The following is a 22,610-nucleotide window of genomic DNA, read 5'->3' on the forward strand; positions in this document are numbered from 1 at the left end:
AAAATAAGAGGATTTGAATAGACATTTATCCAAAGAAGCTAAACAGCTGGCCAATGGGTAAATGAAAAGGTGCTCAACATCACTAATCATCAGGGAAAATGAAAATCAAAACCACAATGAGATACCACCTCACATTTCTTAGAATAGCTGTTATCAAAAACACAACAAGTGTTGGAGAGGAGGTGGAGAAAGGGAACCCTTGTGCACTGCCGGTGGGAATGTAAACTGGTGCAGCCACTATGGAAAACAGTATGGAGGTTCCTCAAAAAATTATAATGGAACTCCCATATCCAGCAATTCCAGTTCTGGGTATTTATCTGAAGAAAACATTAACTCAAAAAGATATATGCACTCTTACATGCAGCATTATTTACATAGCCAAGGTAATGGAAACAACCTAAGTGTCCATCAACAGATGAATGGATAAATAAAATGTGGTGTAAATATATATGACAGAATAGTATTCAGCCATTAGAAAAAAAATGAAATCTTGCCATTTGTGAAACATGGCTAGACCTTGAGGGCATTATGCTAAGTGAAATAAATCAGACCGAGAAAGACAAATAACGTATGATCTCACTTATATGTAGAATGTTAAAAAAACAAAACAAAACCAAGCTCATAGAGAACAGATTGGTGGTTGCCACAGGTGGGGGGTTGGGAGGTGGGGAGTGGGTGAAGAGGGTCAAAAGGTACAAACTTGCAGTTATAAGTCATGGGGATGTAATGTACAGCATGGCGACTATAGTTGATAATACTATATGGCATATTTGAAAGTTGCTATGAAAGTAGATCTTAAAAGTTCTCATCACAAGGGAAAAAAACCCTTAACTATGTATTGTGACGATATTAGCTAGACAGTGTGGTGATCATTTTGCAATATATATATATTTTAAAGTTATATAACAATGCTTTCTATTAACAAAGTTTTTTGGTGGGGTGGTTGTTAAATCAATTATTAAATGCCTTAAGTTATATGACCTTCAGAAAGTAAGGAGCACAACAAATCTCTTTTGGGAAGGGGAATGCTTTTAGCTAATGAGTTAATTAAGAACAAAACAAAATACAAAAGTGGCAGGATTTCCACAAGGAAATACATTTATTTTTTTAGAATTTGGCTCAGAACAGTAACATAAAAATATTTACATTAAAATAAATTAAGATGTGATCATTTATCTATATGTAATAATTATGTTGGAATATATTAGCCTTTCCATGAATTTAATAAAAACTAAGATTTGGTTTTAGATTCAATACCATCCTTCCAAATATTTGGTATGAAACTTGGTAGCAGTGCAACTGTCTGGTGTATACAGTGGTTGTAGGTTTTGTCAAAGAACAGCTGATGCCCCTTCACGGTATACCGACCCGCCCCAGACACTGATGGCCAAGCCAACTAGCTTCCTTTCCAGGAATCAGCTAGGACCTGGAGATTATTTCAGAGCTGACAGAGTTCTAAGAATCAGCCAACCTATCTTTTCACATTAACCCACCAGGAAGGAAGTAATTCAAATGCAAACTTGATTCCTTCATTTTATATGTGAACACTGAAATAATGTTGTAGAAACCTTCAGGTTTTCCTAAAATAATAAACAATCTGAAAAACATATGCATGTCCTTTTTTAGGTCATCTAAAAGTACCCATAAAAACCTGTCACTAGGCCAAATACTGTACTGACAAAATTTCCACAGCATACAGGAATATTTTATTAAATTCACCACTGAGAGATAGTGTCAAGGATGAATCGATTCATTTGGTAATGAGATATTCTTGTGAAAGCTCTTGGTAGCCTGGAATAAATTAGAATATATTTGCACTTTGGAAGTTTTTGATATGAAGAGAGGTTTGTGTGGCTTAGCAGAAAAAACACAGAGGGACCCGGGTCAAACCCTGTCTTTAAGACTCATTAGCCACGCGGCTTTAGGCACACCACTTAAGACTTAGTTTGGGGTTCTATAAAATGGGAATTAAAACACCTACCTTACTGGTTGTGAGAATTTAGAATAATGCATATGAAGCACCAAGTTCAGAGCCTGGCACACAGTAGGCACTTAATAAATGGTGGCTATCAGTATTTCTTCCAGGTTGAAATTAATAGCAAGAACCTTGGCCTTTGTTATCTTGACACCAATGCGAGCGTGGAAATCTTATTTAGCCAGAATCCAGATTCACAGATGTGGGCTCTAGGTATGACACACAACAAACACTGCCTTAATCAACACTCCAGGGTCATATTCAACATAGTATGAAAAGCTATTGAAGGGAGAGGTGTCTGCTTGTCAGTAGCAACGATCCTTCTGGGATGGTTAATCTTTCAGAGGCTGTAAGTCCTAGTGGCTTCTCAGCTAGCCTTAAGAAGATAAGGACAAGGTCACTCAGGCCACTGTAATTCAGATCCCTGATCTAAAGTTGCTCAAGATTCTGAGAGAGTAATAGCAAATAACATCTTTCAACAAGTAACGTTTGGGGGTGAGAGATATATACACCTGATGTCCTTATCGTGGCCATGGTTTCATAGGTATATATATGTCAAAACTTAACCAAATTGTGCACTTTAAAAAATACCTCAATAAAACTGCTTTTGAAAGGTTTACTTATTAAGCCCTTCATGGTGAGATTTCCTTCTCTTCCCTGACTGGCTCCCTTTCTGTGTTCTGAACTTAGGGTCAGAGGAGGCAGGATTAATAATCCAAACTCCAGTATCAAGGTCACACCCCAAGCAAGGCCTGCAGGTCTAAGTGGTACATCTAATAAGCAGAGTCATAAGGCTTCCTCGGCTGCTACTGTAGCTCCTTTTGGCACAGAAGATTGTGACAAGGTTTGAGCTGAAATGACCCCACAAGGAGCAGCATCTACAAAAACAGGGAAAAGTGACTTTGGAAGAGGAGACTAAAAGCAGAAACTGCCAAAGTTGCCTGCCAAATAAATTGAAATACCAAATTTGTCTTTTAAGAAATGCTCATCTAGAAGACAACCTGATTCCACCAAGGAGCTCTTGAATCTCGGTCCACGTCCACTCTTTGGAGGACTAGTAGATCCTGCGAGTCGTGTAGTCCAGAACCATGCTGGCGGCGCCGAGCAGGGCGGGTTCCACCAAATCCGAAACCACCACGTCCACGTCCTGAACCGAGGACAAAGCTTGCTGGCGGATGACGTCTTTGACAGTGTGGATATAGTGACTGGCTAGGACTCCAGAGAGGATCACAAGGGAAGGATTCATAGTGTGGAGGATGTTCACAACCCCAAGACCCAATGCTGTTCCAGCTACAGGAAAACAAAAATTAAAAACAAGTTTTCAGGGAGAGAGCCAAATCCAAAGTCAAAGAGGAAGGTGGAAAAGAGCACCAGCCAGGAATAGTTCGTTCACACTACCTCATGGAAGCAGTACTTTTAAAGCTGTTTATATGATTTATCCTTAATATGAAAAGATGATTATGTGATACTTGGAAATGAAAAGAGCTGGGTATAAAACTGTACATATACTATACTATATGATCTCAACTATGTAAAAAAAAAATAGACTGGAAGGAAATGTTAATAGTTGATATCTCTGAACAGTAAAACTAAAAGATACTTTTTCTTACTCTCCTGTATTTCTCTAAATTTCCAGAAAATGAACAAGTAGTTTTTTCATAGTTGTAAAACAAAACAAAAACCTGTTTAGAAAGGCAATGCTGCCAAATACCTTGAATGCAGTAAGTAGGAAAATTACCTCTGCGCTGGTCCTGAGGGCTGGGCATTTGCCGGAGCCCTGGGCCGTCTGAGGGCTCGCCGCCCCCCCACCCTGCCCCCCGTGGCAGAGCTGCCCAGACCCGCGTGCTCACCTGTTCTCAAGATGCTCTGGGCCTTTGCATTGCCAAGTTTCGCAGCTTGGATGAGATGGAGTGCGCCCACAGCTTCGTCTTTTGGCACTGACATCCCTTCCACCAAGAGCTGGTCTTCTGTTTGAGCAGAGGTGAGAAGGAGAAGCAGTCATTCATGAGCTGCGGAAGGCCAAGCTCATAATTATGCCTGTGGGCGGCAAGCCCCCAAGTGGGAAGATGATAATCCCTTTTCACATTTGCAAAGCTTTTTATCATTCGTAAATATCCATATACATTTGCCAGAGGGCTTTGCTGCCCTCTTGCTGCCTGCTTATACATCATCCAGAACTTCTCTAACTGGAAATCCTCAACTCTGGCCAGAGCCTCCTTCACTTCCCCCTTCCATATTAAACAGTCTTGAAGTGTGTTTTTCCCCCCAAATTACCAGAACTCCTCTGCATTCATCTCCTTCCTTATCTATCCCAGATGCAAGGCTGCATTATTTGCCAGTGACCCACAGTGGCAGGAAGGCGCAGCACCTCAGAAACGGACAGACCTGGGTTCAGCTGTCAGCTCTACCACCACTGGCTGCATTACCCTGCCCATGTCGTGTCACCTCCACGTGTTTCTCTTCCAAGACTGGGGTAATGATACCTACCCTAGCAGGATTCCTTTAGGGATTAAATGAGAAAATGGACTTAAGTACTCAACTGCTGGCCAGAGTAAATGCTAAATGAACAGTAGATATTTCTGTAGTTATCTATAGTCCTTGACTTTCTGCCCCTCACACTGCCAGCCACCAACCCAGATCAGACTCCTTCCTCATCTGCTATTACTTGGGCTCTGATGGGAGAAAATCCCAACCAAGCAGACAGTTACCTAGACACCAAGTGGTGGTCTCCTATCTTCCAGGGGCCCTCACAGCTGCTCTGGCCACTCTCTCCCATTCCCGTTCATTGCCCTTCTCAGCCTTCATCTCCTCAGACCCTCTATCCCGCTCCCTCCCGCTACCGAGAGATTTCCCCATTTCTGACCTCTCAGATAAAGGACGCCTCCAGGCAGAACTCCCTTACTCTTCTGCCCCTGCTTATAAACACGTCTGTGTTCGCACATCCCACGTCCCGCTGCTCTCCCTCTCGCCCCTCCACCAGGGCTTTGCAGCTCATCTCTTCCGCCCTCCCCAGGGGCCTTTTGTAAGGGCTCCTCCACCCTTCCTCTCCTGCGTTCTCAACCCTCACTTCTGCTCTTACTCAGGGTAGTTAGGCTTCTGCTCCCACTTGACTGAACTTCTTTAAGACACGCATTTACCCCCATGGGGGCAAAAACTGGTTCTTGTGGGCAAAAAAATTCTTGCTCTTTTTATACAGACAGTAACAAACAACAACAGATAAACAATGTATCTGTGGTATTAAAGTTTCATGGGGTTGAATGATTAGGAAAAAATGTCTAAACATTTAGGCTCCTCCGTGGGGGTGATGATAAAAACGAGACTGAAAAATAAACAGTTTTCAGGGCTTCAAATGATGTCCTTCCTCACGGTCAAAGCCAATGAACTTCTCGTTTCCTCTTGCTCAGCACTTGACACTACCCACTACTCTCCCTGAAACACTCCCTTTTTGGTTCCTGTGACTTTACCCTTTCCTGGTTTTCCTCCCTGCCCTCAAGTGCTGACATTTCACAGGATTCCACCCTCGACTCTCATCTCACTCCAAGTCTCATTCACAGGTTTAATGGCCACCTCAATGCCCACGATTCCAAATCCCGACCTCCAGTCCTGTCCCCTCTCCTGAGCATCAGACCCCTGCAGCCAGCTGCCTCCTGCGCAGTCCCACCTGCATGTCCCACTGGTTCCCAACCGTCAGCTCTGCCAAGCCGTGTTCCTCCTCTCATGTCCCCACCCCCAAAGTTGTCCACCCAGAAAACTGGAAGTCACTCTAGAACTGTCCCCCTTAAAGCCAGCCTCCATTCAACTACCATTTTCCCGCTAGGAAAAAAAAGTGTGGTGAAGAATCTAAAATTTGGATCTATGTCTTTTCCCTAAAATTTTTCAGTGGTTTTTCCATTAGCTGCTGGTCCTGGCTTACCTCTTGCTGCACTATACCCTGCCTTGCCCTTATGCACCAACACCACTGTTTCCTATGCTTGGAAATGCTCCCTGGCTCATCCAAACTTGCCTCAGTAATTCTATTTACCCTCTTGACTCTCAACTCCCAGGACAGCACCCTAACGCTCCCTTCCCTATATGGAGAGGGCGGGGAGGGAACACTGGTGTCCTTCCTATATGCATCTATGTTCCTTGGCCATCGTTCTCATTGCACTTGACACACCATGTTGTAATGATACTAAACGACTCCCTCTTGCATTAGACTAGAAACCATCCTGACATTTATAACATGTCCAGAAATAGGTGTAATTCAAATAAACCTCTCAGAGTTGAAAAATTGTAATATGTTCATCCATTTAATTCTCCATTAAAATCTGTATTAAGTACCCAACCTGTGCTAGGGGCTGAGAAGGCAAAAATGAAAGACATCTCCCCTGCTATGCTGGAGCTCAAGACCCCGGCCCTCCCAGTGCTGGAGAGGAAGGGTATTAATACGGGTCAGGACCAAGGAGACTTTGAGCTGCAGTATGTGGAGCCCTGATTTTCCTCTAGGGAGTGAAAAGGTTAAAAGTTCTGGCGTCAGCGTTCAGCTCTCTTTGGAATAATTACTCTGAAGTACTTGTCTACCATTTGGCTATTTAATTCCTCAGGTGAAAGAAACCGACCATCATGTAGCTTTTTTGCTTCCCTCTGCAAGGCCATTCCAGAGGCATATGCTTCAATACACCCATGGCTTCCACAGGAACAGTCAGGCCCATCCAGGGACACCACAATGTGGCCAAGCTCCGCAGCGCAGAAGGAGCTGCCATGGATCAGTTCATGCTGATGGATGATCCCCCCGCCAATTCCTACAGTGAGAGACGACAATCACTGAAGTGGCTCTGCACCTGAAACAGAAAACTGTGCTATGGCAATGCCTCCTCTGTTTAGCAAAGCTTTGGAATGTGAGGTTCTATATGGTGCCTACTTTCCTAGATAGCTGAAACTTACTAAGTACCAAAGCTTTACCTGGAATCATTTTGTATGGAAATATTTTTAGCTGATCCTCCAATGCCCTGTGTTGCATCTGCTTGGCTCACTATGATTTCAACTTGGTTCTCACCAAGGCCTTCTCCAACACTCAAGTAAGAGCCTAGCAGCCATGCAAGCACAGTTGCCCAGAAGCAACTGTCAACCAAGGAGAGACAGGAGCCAGCAGATTAAGTGGACAACTCTGGGTAGTATTCTGCAGGCTTTCTGGGAGGTTCTGGTAGATTTCAGCCCCCACTGTCCTCAAGGCAACTTTGATAATACATCCTCTAATGGCTCTCCTACTCTGTTCCATTCTTCCCACTCCCTCACTCCTGCTTCTCAGAATCACCTCCAAAATAAAACACCCACACTGAACTCCTTGTCTCAGGCTCTGCTGTGGGAGAAACCCAAGATAAGACAATCTTTCTGAAAGGTTTCATACACCACCTGCTTTCTTAAACAGAGAATATGAAACATGGTTTTGCCTCTTCGTAATGCCACCATGTCTAAAAATCTGTGATTCAATAATTACGAATTTCGATGACTATTTTTTGTTATGGAGTTGAGGAGTTAGTAAGGGGTAAAGGGCATTTTGCTTTAATAGGGTCTGCATTTTAGAGTTGTCCTGCCATCTCTTACTTCTTATGGCACCTACTCATCAACCCTCACTCCTCTAATTTGCAGGTTATTACTGCTCTGAACTAGGAAATGATATCCAAGTTTGCTAAAACTGTGTCCGAGACTAAGAGAAGTGCATGAGCTCAGCATTAGGGAGGTAGTATAATGTGGAGTTTAAGAGCACACACGGTTTTATACATATTTGGACAGCGCAGGGAACTCCATTTCGCTGTACAGTAGAAACTAACACAACATTGTAAAACAGCTATACCCCAATTAAAAAAAAAAAGAGCACGCATGGTTTGAAGTTAGGCATATGTGGGACCAAGTGCTGCCTCGAACACTGACTAGCTGAGCCCGTCTTCTCATTTAAACAACAAATTGGGATATCAGCAAAAGTGGCAGAGTAGGGAACTCCAAAAGCCCATCCCTCCACTAAAGCAATGAACAAACTGGCAAAAACTGTCAGAATCGAGTTTTTTGGAACTCTGGAAACTAACCAAAACTTTACAACAACCAGGGGAATAATTAATCAAGAAAAAAACGGCTGAATCTTAGTAAGAGATTTCTGGCATTTTCTGGTCCCATCACGCCCACCCCTCACGCCCCAGCTTGGCGATGGCCTAGAATAATAGCCTACATTCCCAGTACAGATGGCAGTACTGGAGAGAGCAGAATGAACCTTCTTTTCAAAAAACTGTGGTGGTTTGTTTTGACCTGCTTGGTGGCTCCCGGAGGACCAGCTCAAAGGGCTTGCCTTTATCTCACCTACCCCAGAACTTTCCCAGGGCTGAGGGGGCTATCCAGGGGGCACTCATCAAAAACATTTAAAGGCAAAATATAGTTATTAGTCTCTACTGCCTAGGGCAATGGACAACAGTTGTGACAAACAATATACTAACCAAAGAGAGTAGGAGGAAATCCTGGGGAATGAGCAATGAGAAGCTTTGGGGAATAAGAGCTTTGACTAGCTCGGACAATTCCTGGGAATTTAGAAGGCCACATGCATGCACAGGGCCAGGCACACGCTCAGAAAAGACCTGGGCGGGCCCTCAGCTCTCACCTTCAGGCTCTACTCAAGCAGGAAGTGAAGGTGAAAGCTGACTTGTAAACTGCCTGGCTGAGTGGTAAAGGCACGTGCCCCAACACACACCCTAGCTCCTGAAGCAGGCGTCTCTACTCCTCTTACCTGTGCCTGTGATAAGTGTCACAAAGTTTTCAAGGCCCTTTCCTTGGCCGAATTTCCTTTCTGCCAGGGCAGCACAGTTGCCATCATTGTCTACCCATACGGGGAGATGCAAAGTGTCAGACAGGGGGGTCCTGAGATCCACAGAGTTCCACTCTTGAATCAGTTTGGTTGAATGCAGCACAATTCCTTCCCGAGGATTTACACGGCCACCTGTGGAAATGCCTGAGCTCCACCACAAACACAAGGAAAATGATTCTGATGAGCAATCTCAGAAAAGTGTGCCGACTTTCTGGGCTTGGAACACAAATTAATTCACCCAAGATCTCCTAAAACATACATTACCAAGGACTGCAAGGAAATGTAAGGCAGTTCTGAGCTAAATCTGTGGCTCCCCATAGATTGACAGTTCCATCAATGCTTCCCTCACAATGTTTGTTGGGGTCCCAGGAAGGCCCCATGCTTGGGGCCCACAGACAGGACCGGGAGCCATCTACACACAGGGCAGACAGTGACCTGATGTTCCATCATGCATCAGAACTCAGCAAACTTTGTACATTAAAATGAACGTTGCTTAGGTATGTAATTTACAATCTCACCTACTCCCAAAATTCTGCAGTTCAGTTTTACAGCTTCTGCTGCAGCTTCTACACACATCTGTAGGATTAAATTAATCCTCTCTTCATAGGTTTTAGGATTGAACTGAGTATACTTCTTAACTATTTCACCCTAAAAGAGAAAAAACAGATCTGTCTCATGGTCTCAGCTAAGGAGCATACAGTGAATGTTTGACCTGTTTCATGATAAATCAGACATTACTCTAGGACAGTACTGCAGAGTCAGATGACTGCTGGGGAAGGGATCCACTGTCTGGCTTGGGCCAGCCCTGGGATACACTCAAGTAGTTTCCTGGGAAGACAACCTAGCATATGGCCGTTGAAGCAATGACAACTCCACAGCCAACCAGATGGGCCCTCTCTTAAACAAAAGGTGAATGTTGGCTAATCTGAATCGTCATTAAAAGGTCATTTTTAACTCTTTCAGGTTGACAAAATTTCCTTGTTTAAATACTGAAGCAACTAAATAAATATCCTAAGTCGTTAAGCTTTAATCATCTGCCATAACTGAAGTCAATAATGGTATGGAACCATGATGTTTAAATTACTGTGCTTGGTGATATGTTTTAATACCAATCAGGGACCGTCCCTCCTAATTATTCTTGTTTTTAAATTTCTTTGCTCTTCTCACTTGTATATTATTTTAAGTAAATTTCAGAATAATGCTGTTAAACTTTAAAAAACCTCACTGAAATATTGACTAGAATTACGTTAAACTCATAATTCAATTTGGAAAGTGCTGACATTTAAAAAAATACTCAGCACTCCTAACCAGGATATTTTTCAAGCCTTTATATTTTATAGTAAAGTTTTTAGATTTTCTTTTTATAGATCACATAGTTTTCTGGTTTAGGAAACCAGAAAACTTTATAAGTTCTGTTTTTGTTCTAAATAGGATCTCTTTTTCCATTCTTCTGTTATTAATGGATTTTTATCCATTTACAAGGGTTAAAGCTGTCACTAATGACTGTCATTAAAAATAAACCTAGTTGTGCTTCTCCGCCTTCACTGTGCATCAGAACCACCTGGGCAGCTTTGAACAACTATTGATGCCTAGTCCCTACCCCCAGAGACTGGCATCTAACTAGTCTGGGGTGGGAGCCAGGCATCCATATATTTTTTAAAGCTTCCAGGTAACACTAATGTGCAATCAGGGTTGATAAATACCTACAGAAAAACTCAAATCTTTACCTACAATTTCATATAAGTAAAAAGTTATTGATATTTATATATTTATCATAATATCTAGCCATTTTACTCAATTGTGTTATTAATTCTACAAGCTTGTTGGTTTATTCATATTGTCTATAAATAGTATTTTTTGTTTTACCCTGTCCACAATTGCCATTTTTGCTATTCGTTCCTTGCTTTATTCCCTTCCTAACTTTGAGAATTATGTTAAATGTTGCAGAAAACATCCTTCTTTTCCATTTGATTTTAATAGGAATGCCTCTAGAAATGCCACTACAGAGGGTGTTCGCCATTGATATGGAATATATCATCTTTATGTTAAGAAAATATTTTTCTATTAATACTTTTTAAAGAGTATTTAAAAAGGAGGCCTTTGTCTTCACTAGATAAAATTATGTTTTGTTTTGCTTTTCTTTATTTGATCTAAACAACTCTGTGTTTAAAATCCTCTGTATTTCTCATGGATTCCTGAAATTTCACACATCTACAATGCTTCAAACAAAGATTTTTCTGTTAGGTTTATTCTTCCTTGTTAAGTCATCAGAGATCATTTTAACGTGGACAGTTTGGTGTTTTATAAAGGCTCTGTCAACACTGCGGTGATGGTTTGGTTAAGAGATTGAAGGTATGCTGTATGCAACTAAAATCATGATCTAGAGGAGAAGCAATTCCCCTCACCATTTGCAGACACCCTCCCCTGGGTAGTGAGAGTAATCAACATACTCCATGCTCCAAGCTGTTACCAAGTATAGAATTTCAGGTCTCCTGGGTGGCACATGCTCTCTCTGATGCCTAATGGGTCTCCCATTGTCAACTCAAGTCTACTAACTTGGATTCCCTGAGAACTTTACTTCTTTAAAATGTTAGTGATTAGTAAAATAGTGAGACACACATTGTAATGGAACCAAAAGTCAATACTGTGGGCAAATGATTACAAGCTCTTGTGTATGTTTCCAGTCCTACCTTCCAACCACACTTTTTAAAAATCAACTACTCATATGGGATATAAAGTTAAGACCTTAGGAGTTATTTTACCTTCATGCTGACTATTGCAACTCGGAGGTTCGTCCCACCAAGATCAACAGCCAAGGCACTCAGAGTTTCAAGAATATGGTCAATATCTTGGGAGATGTTATCCTTCACAGGAGGAAAACAGAATTTCTTTTGTAGTGGCTCTTGAAGATCAATAGATTTGAGAAACTTCAAAATCCTCGGAACAGCATTTCCATCCCCATATATCTTTGAACTGCAATGTCCAAAGAGTCAATTAAATTGTTTCTCTTATACATATTAAATTATATTGAGGACATAGTATTATTGGAATCTGAAATTTCGGGTAATAAATAGTTTGGGCTTCTTCTTTTAAAATAACAACATCTGGGTCTCTTCAGCAACACTGTTAACTAAATACCTTCATATTATCAATAGAATATCTAAAACCATTGTTGATTGAAATACAACTGTTTCCTGCCTGAGATATCATTAACAAATTGCCTGTAAGATCAAAGAAAAATTATCTTTGTTAAGCCAATTTCAGAATATATCATAGTTTGGGACAGTAAAAAAATTTTTTTTTGCTTTTTTGGTTTTCATCTTTACTTCTGTAGGGAAAAAATTATTTTCAGAAAAAAAGATTCAAATAAAGGAAAATCTGATTAATTTGAAACAGGATAGTCTAAATTACAATGCTGAACTATACTATTTTTAAAGAAAATCGTTACATTACTTTCTAATACTTATAGAAATTCAAAATAGGCTAAAGCAGTAGTTCCTAGCAGAAGTGCTATATTAATTAACTGAGACAAATAAATTATTCTCCACTGGAACCCTTGGTAGAGTAATAGGGGGTATATTAGCAAGCCCTGTCTCACCAGCAGATAGGGACCTCTAAGGATGTAGAATGAGAGCACCATTAGGATGACTAAACAGCTTGAAAATGGTGCTCAGAGAAGCTCCTGTTTTAAATCACTTTAAAAGTATACACTCACCAAGGGTACTGTTTACCAAACTGAAGGTGCAGCGCTTGCAATATTTTGTCTTGGGTATCAGCATCCCGGACATGAAGGACATTCTCCCCTAGGTAAATCCAGTGCCGTATGGTGATTCGGAAGTGGGAGAAGCAAAAGAATATAGAAATGAGCAGTGTGTCGTGCTCATAAGTAGCCCTGAAACCCAGAAGGCTTCGAACAAGTCTTCTATTAGAGAGACGAACTTTTCTACTTTGTACCTTTTAAAGCACTCTCAGCAAGATCTCCATATATCAGATTCTTAAGGGCCGTAGGTTCCTTTATTCCCAAAGAGAATAAATCAAGCTCTTGTTTATTGGAATAAATAAGGTAATTAATCCAGTATCCACTTGCCACTCATCTATTCATCCAGCATGTCCACTCTTTCCATCTGCCCTGCCTTCCATCTACTCAGCCAGTTGTGGGATCAGTTGGTCAGGCCAGGTTGCCAGTTAGTCAACTGGCCAGTCAGCTGTTGATGCAGTCACTTCCTTTCCATACATTTTCTGACCAATTTGAGGGAGTAAATACAGTGACAATGACATGTTTTTTCAACAGACTTGGCTATGAAGAGGAGAAAAGCAGAAGGGTGGTGGCTGGGGAGAGGTTGTGTTGTATTGTTTTGTTTTGAAGATACCAGAGACTTAGGCATGTTTAAATGCTGAGGAGGCTAAAGATACATGGAAGAGAAACGTCCTTGAGAAGGGAAGAGGGGTGGGGATTTAGAACACAGGCAGAAGGCTGAGCAGTGGACAGGCAGGGGTGACCCCACACCCTCCAATGTAAAGAAGGTAAGAAGAAAAGGATGGAGGGGCACGTGTTTGTGTAAGTGTGGTGGCAGAAAGGACAGACTGCCATTTTTTTTTTTAAGAGAAATCTTTTTTTTAAAAATAGATTTATTTATTTTTGGCTGCATTGGGTCTTCGTTGCTGCACACGGGCTTTCTCTAGTTGCGGTGAGCGGGGGCTACTCTTCGTTGCGGCGCGCGGGCTTCTCATTGTGGTGGCTTCTCTTGTTGTGGAGCACGGGCTCTAGGCGTGCAGGCTTCAGCAGTTGTGGCATGCAGGCTCAGTAGTTGTGGCATGCAGGCTCAGTAGTTGTGGCTCGCGGGCTCTAGAGCGCAGGCTCAGTAGTTGTGGTACACAGGCTTAGTTGCTCCGCGGCATGTGGGATCTTCCCGTACCAGGGATCGAACCCGTGTCCCCTGCCTTGGCAGGCGGATTCTTAACCACTGCACCACCAGGGAAGTCCCAGGACAGACTGCTTTTGATAGAAGACCCTGGTACCAAATCCAATGTTCACATCTTATTTGAACTCTTAGCATCATTCAACACCACCTCCTTGAAACCCTTTCTTTTCTGGACTTTAATAATATCACACTCCTGGTTTTCTGGCAGTTCCTTTTCAGTCTTCCCTCCTGGCCCTTCCCTCCTCATCAGAAGGGCTCCAGAGTTTGGTCCTAGGCTCCATTCTCTTCCCTATTTACATGTTCCCCCTGGGTAATCTCATTTCATCCCTTGGTATTAAATACCATTTCTGGCAGAGTGCGTCATTATCCTCAATATCCTTTGTACAGTAGCAGAATTTTTAGCTTGGCATCTAATCACCCAGCTAAAGGGTATATGTATTCTTCAGCTACCCTTGCAGCTGGATGTGGCCATGTGACGACATTCTGATAGGATGTATGAAGAAATACTTGCAACTTCCAAGTTGTGCTTTTAGAGGGAAGGACATCTTCCCCTCTCCTCCTTTCCCAGTGGCTAAAATGTGCACTTGACAGCAAGAGCTGGAGCAACCATCAAGAAGATAGATGGAGGCTAAGTCTCTGATGACTTACCAGTGAGAAACAAAGAAAATCTAACTTATTTGAGGCACTGTTATTTTGGGTCTCTCTGTTACAGCAGCTGAACTGATATCCTAACTAAACACCATCTATACGCCATCACTCTCAAATTTGTATCTTCAACTTCAACTCTCCCTGGAACAACATAGCTGCCAACCTGCCATCTCCACTCATATCTAATAGGCATCTCAAACTTAACATGGCCATTAGAGAACTCTTCATTCTACCCGCTCCCAAATTATTCCTTCCTCAGGGTCCTCCATATCAGGAAAGAATACTCCCACTACTCAGACCAAAAGTGTAAGAGTTACTGTTGATTCCCTTCTTCATTTTACTGGGCACAGGAAAACGAAAGACTAGCACTCATATAACACGTTCAATCACATTCTCTCTTAAACACAGCCATCAAAGACCATAATTAACGAAGAAACTCGTAGCTCTGATATTACAAAGACAATAAAAAATTTGGTAATCATTGTGTGCTACCTATAGGTTTCAGGCTACAATTGGTCATTAACCTCATTCACTCACTTATTGATAAACACATATGCCGGCACTGATACGTGCATACTTTATAATAACTCATACAAATGTGTTAAGCTTAGTCAGTTGAAATAAAAGCAAAGGTAAATACCTGTTTCTCTTCCAATCTGACGTGTTCCTAGGTTGATCACAGGTGTTCCAAAAGCTCCAACCTCTCGTACCCCACAGCTGCTGTTCCCAATCATACAACCAGCATGGGCAACCAGCTGTATAAACTGGTCAAATGGGACATGTTTAACTGCACGAAAATTGGGATGATGCTCAATGCCCTTCTTCCGCATCACTCGAACCATCTCTTTGCTCCCTGTGAAAATGAAAAGAACCAACTGTTAAATGGTTTACGAGATAAAGGAACAATTTTCATTGGCAAGTATAGCCCCACTTAAAGAAATATCCCCTATAAAAGCTCATAACAGTTATCAGGGAAATAGTCATTTTAATTACTGATCTTTTCATGAATGATGAACATCCAAAACATCTGGTCAGCCCTCTGTTTGAACTCATCTAGAAACGTCAAACAGCAGCAGTGGGTCTCTTCAAACAGCACTCCACAAAGCAAATACTAACACCCCAGTAAAAGCTTTTACCTTACCAATTAAGAGGCTCAAGACAGGCCAACAGTCTCTATCTCTTAAGCCAGGAGTTCCTAAATGGAAAGGTCTCGGGCTCCACATACCAAGCTGACCAGAGGGCCTCTGCCTCAGCCATGCGCACATCTACATTAACGACAGCTCAAGGGGACAGCAAGCACTCCCACTTACGTGGACTGAACAAGCTCTAAGCAAATACAGATAGATTCTGATACTGTGGCTGATATTTTACTTTAAATGCATGACTTTTTTTGGAAAAGTTACGGATGTATGAGGGGGAGACGATATTCAATGCCCCTCTGCTTGCCTCTCTACTCACCCTTTCCTAGTGGCTGTGACCAAGGCGGGCAAGGCGGCTAATCTGATCAGTTACAAGGCAGGACGACGACCACACCATGTCCACTGGTGTGCAGGAGCCGTGAATTTAACAGAAGCTGGGCATGCATGTGTTCTCCTTTTAACTTTCTCCATGGCAGGGTAGGCAACAGACTCAGGGGCTAACTCCTTAGAGCAGGCCCGGCCACTTCTCTCCTGCCAGAACATGCCAGTCATAGCACGCCAGAAGCTGCTACTATTCCAAGATTCAGATTTGGGTTCAACTGAAGGCTTCTCTTTGGCCCTATATCTAAATGACAGGCACTAAACCTGCTTTCCAGAAAACTCTACATTAGGGAATGGGGCACTAAGTCAGATAATGAGAAAGTGATGCCTTGATTCTTATTTCCCTCTTGTTCCTTCTGTATATTTTATCAAAAACCCTGTGAAAAGGAGAGGCGAGTGGCAGACATGATTTAGGCATTCCTGGGACCCTTTCCTTTCATAGGGGTAAAAAATCTCAAATTCTAAAGTATATACAATAAGGAAGGTATATTACAAACAATATCACTGACAATGAATACTGAACAAGAGATATAATTACATTATAAATATTTATGCAAAAATTTAAAGGATTAGAAAAGAATAAATATTAAGGTTTTTGAAATATTGATACATAACCTGGATGAAATCTGGGTTGGGGGTCTTAAAGTTTTTTTCCTACTAACACCCTACTTTGTTCCCCCTAACGGAAAAGATTATTCAAGACACACTAAGGGAAGGATTCTTTCAGTGTAAGATGGTGACATTTTGGCACTGCAGAGAAGGGATCCTGCCTCCTTTACCAAAAAATGCCTAAGAGCTCAGCAATGAGTGGTATCAGCTAATAATAACCAGTATCTGAAAATCCCTCAGTATCAGGCCCTGCTCTGGCATTTCCCATTTATATATCCCTACCATTAACCTAAGGTCTTACCTGCACTTGTTCCATCCACCAGTAGGTGATCAATCAGGTTAGGCTTAAGGATCAACTGGTTGGGAACTAGAGATCTAAATTGCTTAAGCTCAAGATTAAATTAAGGTATAGCTAACATAAATAAGAGAACAAGAAATAAAAATAATGGCTATTTTACTGCAGTCAGTAGGATCATTACTTTCCTAGAGACACTCTTTCAGCTTCTAAGGTTTATATCTCTTGGCTATTGCATTTTTTTTTTTAACATCTTTATTGGAGTATAATTGCTTTACAATTGTGTATTAGTTTCTGCTTTATAACAAATCAGCTATACATATACATATATCCCCATATCTCCTCCCTCTTGTGTCTCCCTCCCTAGAGTCTGTCATACAGAGTGAAGTAAGTCAGAAAGAGAAAAACAAATACCGTATGCTAACACATATATATGCAATCTAAAAAAAAAAAAATGGTTTTGGCTATTGCATTTTCTCGTTGATGGAAACTGGAGGGAAGAGACTAAACATGAAACTAGAATGGAGATTTGAGGGTTTTTTTTAAGTATTTCTTTCTTTCCTATTAAGTTTCTACTAGACATGACAATAATATCGCAAACTCCTCAATCTACTGCAAAATCAGTGATCCTTTGAAAATCAGAATGCATTTCAGAATAGAATGGCCTTCAATGATAAGATAAGCAAGATAGGAAAGTCGGTCAAAAGAAGACATAATAGAAACATAAAACTGGAAAGGTAGGTGGCATACTTTCATTTTCAAGTTCAATTACCTGCATCAATATTTGGAAACAGAACTAGGGTCCGCTTGTTAAATGAGATAAGTGCATCCAATGTTAATTCAAACATTTTTATGGAATGCTTAATGTCCGTGGTCACAGGGTGCTGTAGTGCAACAATGTAATCTTTAGATTTTACATCATCACCTGTTTAAAGAAAATCAAACCACATTGCTTCATTAGTTAAGAATCTTAAAGGAGGAAGAAGCAAATTCTAAAAAGCAAAACCCCAAAGTCTATGTTTTAAAATTCTAAGGAAAAACACAATTTGTCACATTCTAAGCAGGGCATCCAAATTCAGATCAAAGGATAAGAACTTATAGCAACAAGTCCAAGGATTCCTCAGGGAACTTAACATTTTACAAAGGTGCTTGCTACCACAAACAAAATATATAATTTTAAATAGTAGACACTAGACTTCATTGTTTTAAAATTCAAAATATTTCAAAGCGTTAGAAAAATGTGACTCTTCCCAATTTCTAACTAGTGTTTCTAATGAATTATCAGCAATATTAATGAGTAATAATGTGTTGCAAATCAGGGCATTTAGAGATTGATTGAGCATGAAATAAATTTCGTATAATGCATAGGCATTTCCCCACTATCGCCCACCAGATTCAACAAACCACCAGTGTTTCTAACTCTGTTCAAAGGACTAGAAAGGCTTCACTCATCCCCAGGCTGGGATCCCAAGGACAGTTCCTCAGCAAAAATGTAAAGTGAAAAAGATTTGGATGGACAGTGCCATGCCAAATAACACAAAGAATTCTGCAACAGGGCCTATATTATCCCATAAAACTGAAGATGAGCTCTATTCACTTATTTTTTTGTTTGTTTTGTTGTTTTTTTCTACTCACTTATTTTTAATGAAAGAATATATTTCTTTGTGATATTATATTTTAATGATCAACTTTATCATGAACTATGTTTATCATTAATCCAAATTCAATCAGTAGCAGTTACTTTTTATAATTTAATGGTAACAGAAATTTTTTACTAAGAATCTTCAGTAGTATTTGATTTAAAAGACTACAAGCTCCAAAATTTTATTTTAAAAAATGACTGGTCCCATATCACGTTCTAAACTGGGGGTGGAGTGGGGATATAATTACTAAATTTTTGTACAAAGTAGTAAAAAAGAACAGTGAAAAAGAAAACACAGAGCGATGAGCTGGAGCTACCCATCCCTGGCAATAATATATTTTGTGCAAAGCCTGCACCTGGTCCTCAATGTATGACTTCTGACATTTATCTGCCTTTGTCTCCAGAACTCAGCAGCTTCAGCCCTTCCACACAACCCTTTCCATTATGGTACCATTACTTGGTTTTGGGTCAAAAAGTTCTATATTTACTGTGGTATTTCTTTCAGTATTAGGAATGTAACATGTCTTTTTAACTTTGCTAATATTTTTATTAGGACTGTTATTTATTAATGTTCTGGTTACAAAGCTGCATGTTCTGAGTGGCTTACCCAATACTATTTTTCTTATAAGCAGAAGGATAATGTCAGAAATTGCAGGTTGAGAAGCAGGTACAGGCTTTGCACAAAAGGTATTATTGCCAGGGACAGGTGGCTTTGGCTCAATGTCTTTTCCCCCCCAACTGGTTTAAAAAAAAAAAAAATCTAGTTTTTGCTATTTCGTCATTCTTCTTTTCACAAACAAACTGCTTAAAAGGTTCCAAAGAGAACCTTAAGCCCTACAAGTACAATTTTGCTGTATTCTGCTTTATAAGGGTTATTTTCTATTCATTACAAGTTTTTCAGAAATACAAAGTTTTTCAGAAGACATAGTGAGCTAACACTATAATCAGGACAGAATGCAAGAATGTTTACGTAGAAGCATGCAGAAAGGGGAGACTGAAGAGACAGAAGCCTGTTCCATCAGCATTATCTTGACAGGTTCCCTGGTAGCTACGAATCTGTCCAAGGATAAGAAATATATAGACTGGATTAACTTATATAGTAGAAAAACCCAATTTATTTCCTGTTCTAATGTAATCTGGATTTAAAATATACACAATCACTTTGATTACACAATCACCCAATCAATTTACTATTAATTTCATTATTCAACAGATCTACCTCTTCACAGAGGAAAGTCCTAAATACCTAAATAGACGATTAGTCCTGATTGGCCCTCTAAATAGTACTCTCACTATAAATTAACTAATTGACATTGTTTGTAAACCTATTTTCTTGGCCTCTGATTAGCAAAAAGTAATTTCCAGGAATCTAGATCATTGATCATTGAAGATTTCAGACCTTAAGGCTTACTTACAGAGGTAACAATCTCTAATGGTACAACTATGACTTCTGCTTTTTAATAATAATCATAATCCCTTATAACTGCTTTCAACATTCATTATTTTATCTGAGTATTCCAACAAAGCCATAAGAAAGGCATTAAAATTAAAAATAACAATTTTTTTCATTGTGCGAAAAAGCAAAATAAAGGAAAAAAAAACACTTAATTCTACTAACCAGAAGTGAATATTATAAATGACTTGATGCACATACTTCCGACCTTTCTACGTTACTGTTTTTATAAAAATGTATCATTATACATATAATTTTATAGCCTGCTTTTTTTTCCTTTTTGATATATCAGGATCGGTCCCTGTAACTAATATTCACCTATAACATTATATTTAATGGATTAAAAGCATTCCATTGTATAAAAATAGCATAGATTTAAAAAATTCAATCCACTAAGTCTATTTTATAGAAAAGGTGAGTCTCAGAGAGGTGAAGTCATACCATAGGGTGAGATCTATGAACTAAAAACCTTGGCCTTCTGATTGCTAATGGAACATTCTATCCACAGTAGTTTCCAAAGGATTGAAGCATACCCAAACTTTCAGACAAAAGCAACCATTAGACTGACTGAAGTCTGATACATACCTAACCACATCCGAATGATGCTCATGTAGTCTTTGTCTTGGCGAGAGAAGTTGTCATAGGAAGGGCAGCCTGCCAACAAGATGCGATCATGTCCTCACACATGGAATCAGGTGTTTGCTCTGGCACTTCGGGTGCAGCACACATGATAATGAGCCAGTTTCGTTATAGCGTGTCTGATAGAGTCATCAATGGTCCCACTGACTTCCCCCCCTTCAATGTGAAGGATTCGGATGTTCATCAAGGCAGCAGACGTAGCCAGAGCCAGGGCATCAAACCTGTCTCCATGAACAATCATGATATCAGGCTTCAGGCGGTTAAGAACATCTGGTAGCTTCACAAGGGCCAGGCCCACTGACTCCACCATGGCTGCCTCATCTTCCCCTCTGACAATTGTGTGTAGTCTGGTGTTAATGTCAAAGTCATCTTGTTCAATCATGCGATATGTGTTTCTAAAGCAGGAGAGAAAAATGTGAGAGCGTGTTCTTAAGTATAGGGCTATAAAAACATCAACATTAACCCTGAAGGGAGAAATATTTCACAAAATTTCCTTGTTAAAATAAACTGAAGTGTAACTTACACACAAAAATAAAAGCACAGACCATAAATATACAGATCACTTGATTAATTTTTCTACACAAACACCCCTCTAGCCACCACCCAGATCAACACATCCCGCACCTGGGAGGTCTCACTTGTGCCCCCTTCAGTGAGCACCTGGAGGGAGAAACATCGGAGGGAGAATGTTTTTATCAGGAAAAAAGAGAGTAAATTTTACAGTGGTCACAACTTTTTCTTTCTTTTTTAAAATATATATATATTTTTAAAAAGAAATATGCTACTTAATAGAAAAAAATTACTTATAAAAGCAGAGCTCATTAAAAAAAAATAGTATGGAACCAGGATACCTGACATGTCACTATAATATAAATTTCTGAATGATGGAAATTATCTCCTGAATTCTCTTTGTATGTTACCATTAATGCAGCATAATTCTGACTGGGGTGAAAATGTAGGTTTTTAAATTGGCTGTGAAATGCAGTTTCAGGTCTGTTTCATGCTTCAGTAACAACAGCAATTCTCAATACCTTAAAGTTTCCTGCCTGTTATGACTAGATTTTAAAAGATCTGACTTTTTTTTCTAAATATATAGTACATTTATTATTTAAAAATTGGAAAATACAGAAAATTATCATGCATAAACGTACCACTCAGCAATATCAGTATTACCATTTTGATTTCTTTCTAGCCATTTTATGCATAATATTTTAACATGGTTGAGAACACATCATAGTACAATTCTGTAATCTAGTTAGTCTATTTAACACTATATTTTCTCAGATCATGAAGGATTCTTTACATACATCATACTGATGGCTTAGTAGTCATTTTACAGATTCCTTTGGATTTTCCTACAAAAGCTATGATGTCGTCTGTAAATAAAGACAATCTTGTGCCTTTATTTATATTTCTTGTTTCATTGCACTGGCTGTTACATCCAGTACACAGAGAAGTGGTGAAAGTGGATGTCCTTACCTTGTTACCAATCTTTGGAGAAAAGCACAAATTTTATGTTAGCTATAGGTTTTTCACAGGTGGTCCTTATCAGACTGAGGAATTTCCTTTCTATTCCAAGTTTGCTGAAGGTTTTACCATAACTAGTTGTTGAATTTTGTCAAATGCTTTTTTAATATCTATTGAGATGATTGTGTTGGTTCTTGCCCCCCTCCCCTGCCTTTTTCCTTAATTGGGGTATAGCTGTTTTACAATGTTGTGTTAGTTTCTACTGTACAGGGAAGTGAAGTAGAGTTCCCTGTGCTATAGAGCAGGTTCTCATTAGTTATCTATTTTATACATATTAGTGTATATATGTCAATCCCAATATCCCAATTCATCCCACCCCCCCTTCCCCCCTTGGTGTCCATAAGTTTGTTCTCTACATCTGTGTCTCTATTTCTGCCTTGCAAACTGGTTCATCTGTACCATCTGATTTTCCCCTTTACTCTGTTAATACGTGAATCACACTAATTGATTTTCGAATGTTAAATCAATCTTGAATTCCTGAGATAAACCCACTTGGTTATGACGTATTATCTGTTTTTGTATATTGCTTGATATGATTTGCTAATTTTTTG

At 40.1% G+C, this 22,610-nt stretch overlaps 1 protein-coding gene across 1 annotated transcript in view; it reads right to left on the reverse strand.

Moving 5' to 3' along the window:
• Positions 1-770: 770 nt before the first annotated feature.
• GNE (glucosamine (UDP-N-acetyl)-2-epimerase/N-acetylmannosamine kinase) overlaps positions 771-22,610 on the reverse strand; it is a 40,625-nt gene continuing 18,785 nt past the window's right edge. Inside the window, 10 exon segments of the mRNA XM_036854337.1 lie at positions 771-3,265; positions 3,826-3,942; positions 6,574-6,756; positions 8,727-8,948; positions 9,323-9,452; positions 11,567-11,777; positions 12,520-12,607; positions 15,015-15,227; positions 17,571-17,723; positions 20,479-20,927. Of these exon segments, the coding sequence (XP_036710232.1) occupies positions 3,030-3,265; positions 3,826-3,942; positions 6,574-6,756; positions 8,727-8,948; positions 9,323-9,452; positions 11,567-11,777; positions 12,520-12,607; positions 15,015-15,227; positions 17,571-17,723; positions 20,479-20,927 (2,002 nt within the window). The 3' untranslated portion in view covers positions 771-3,029.

Source organism: Balaenoptera musculus, chromosome 6, assembly GCF_009873245.2.
Source record: "Balaenoptera musculus isolate JJ_BM4_2016_0621 chromosome 6, mBalMus1.pri.v3, whole genome shotgun sequence".
Taxonomy (NCBI): domain Eukaryota; kingdom Metazoa; phylum Chordata; class Mammalia; order Artiodactyla; family Balaenopteridae; genus Balaenoptera; species Balaenoptera musculus.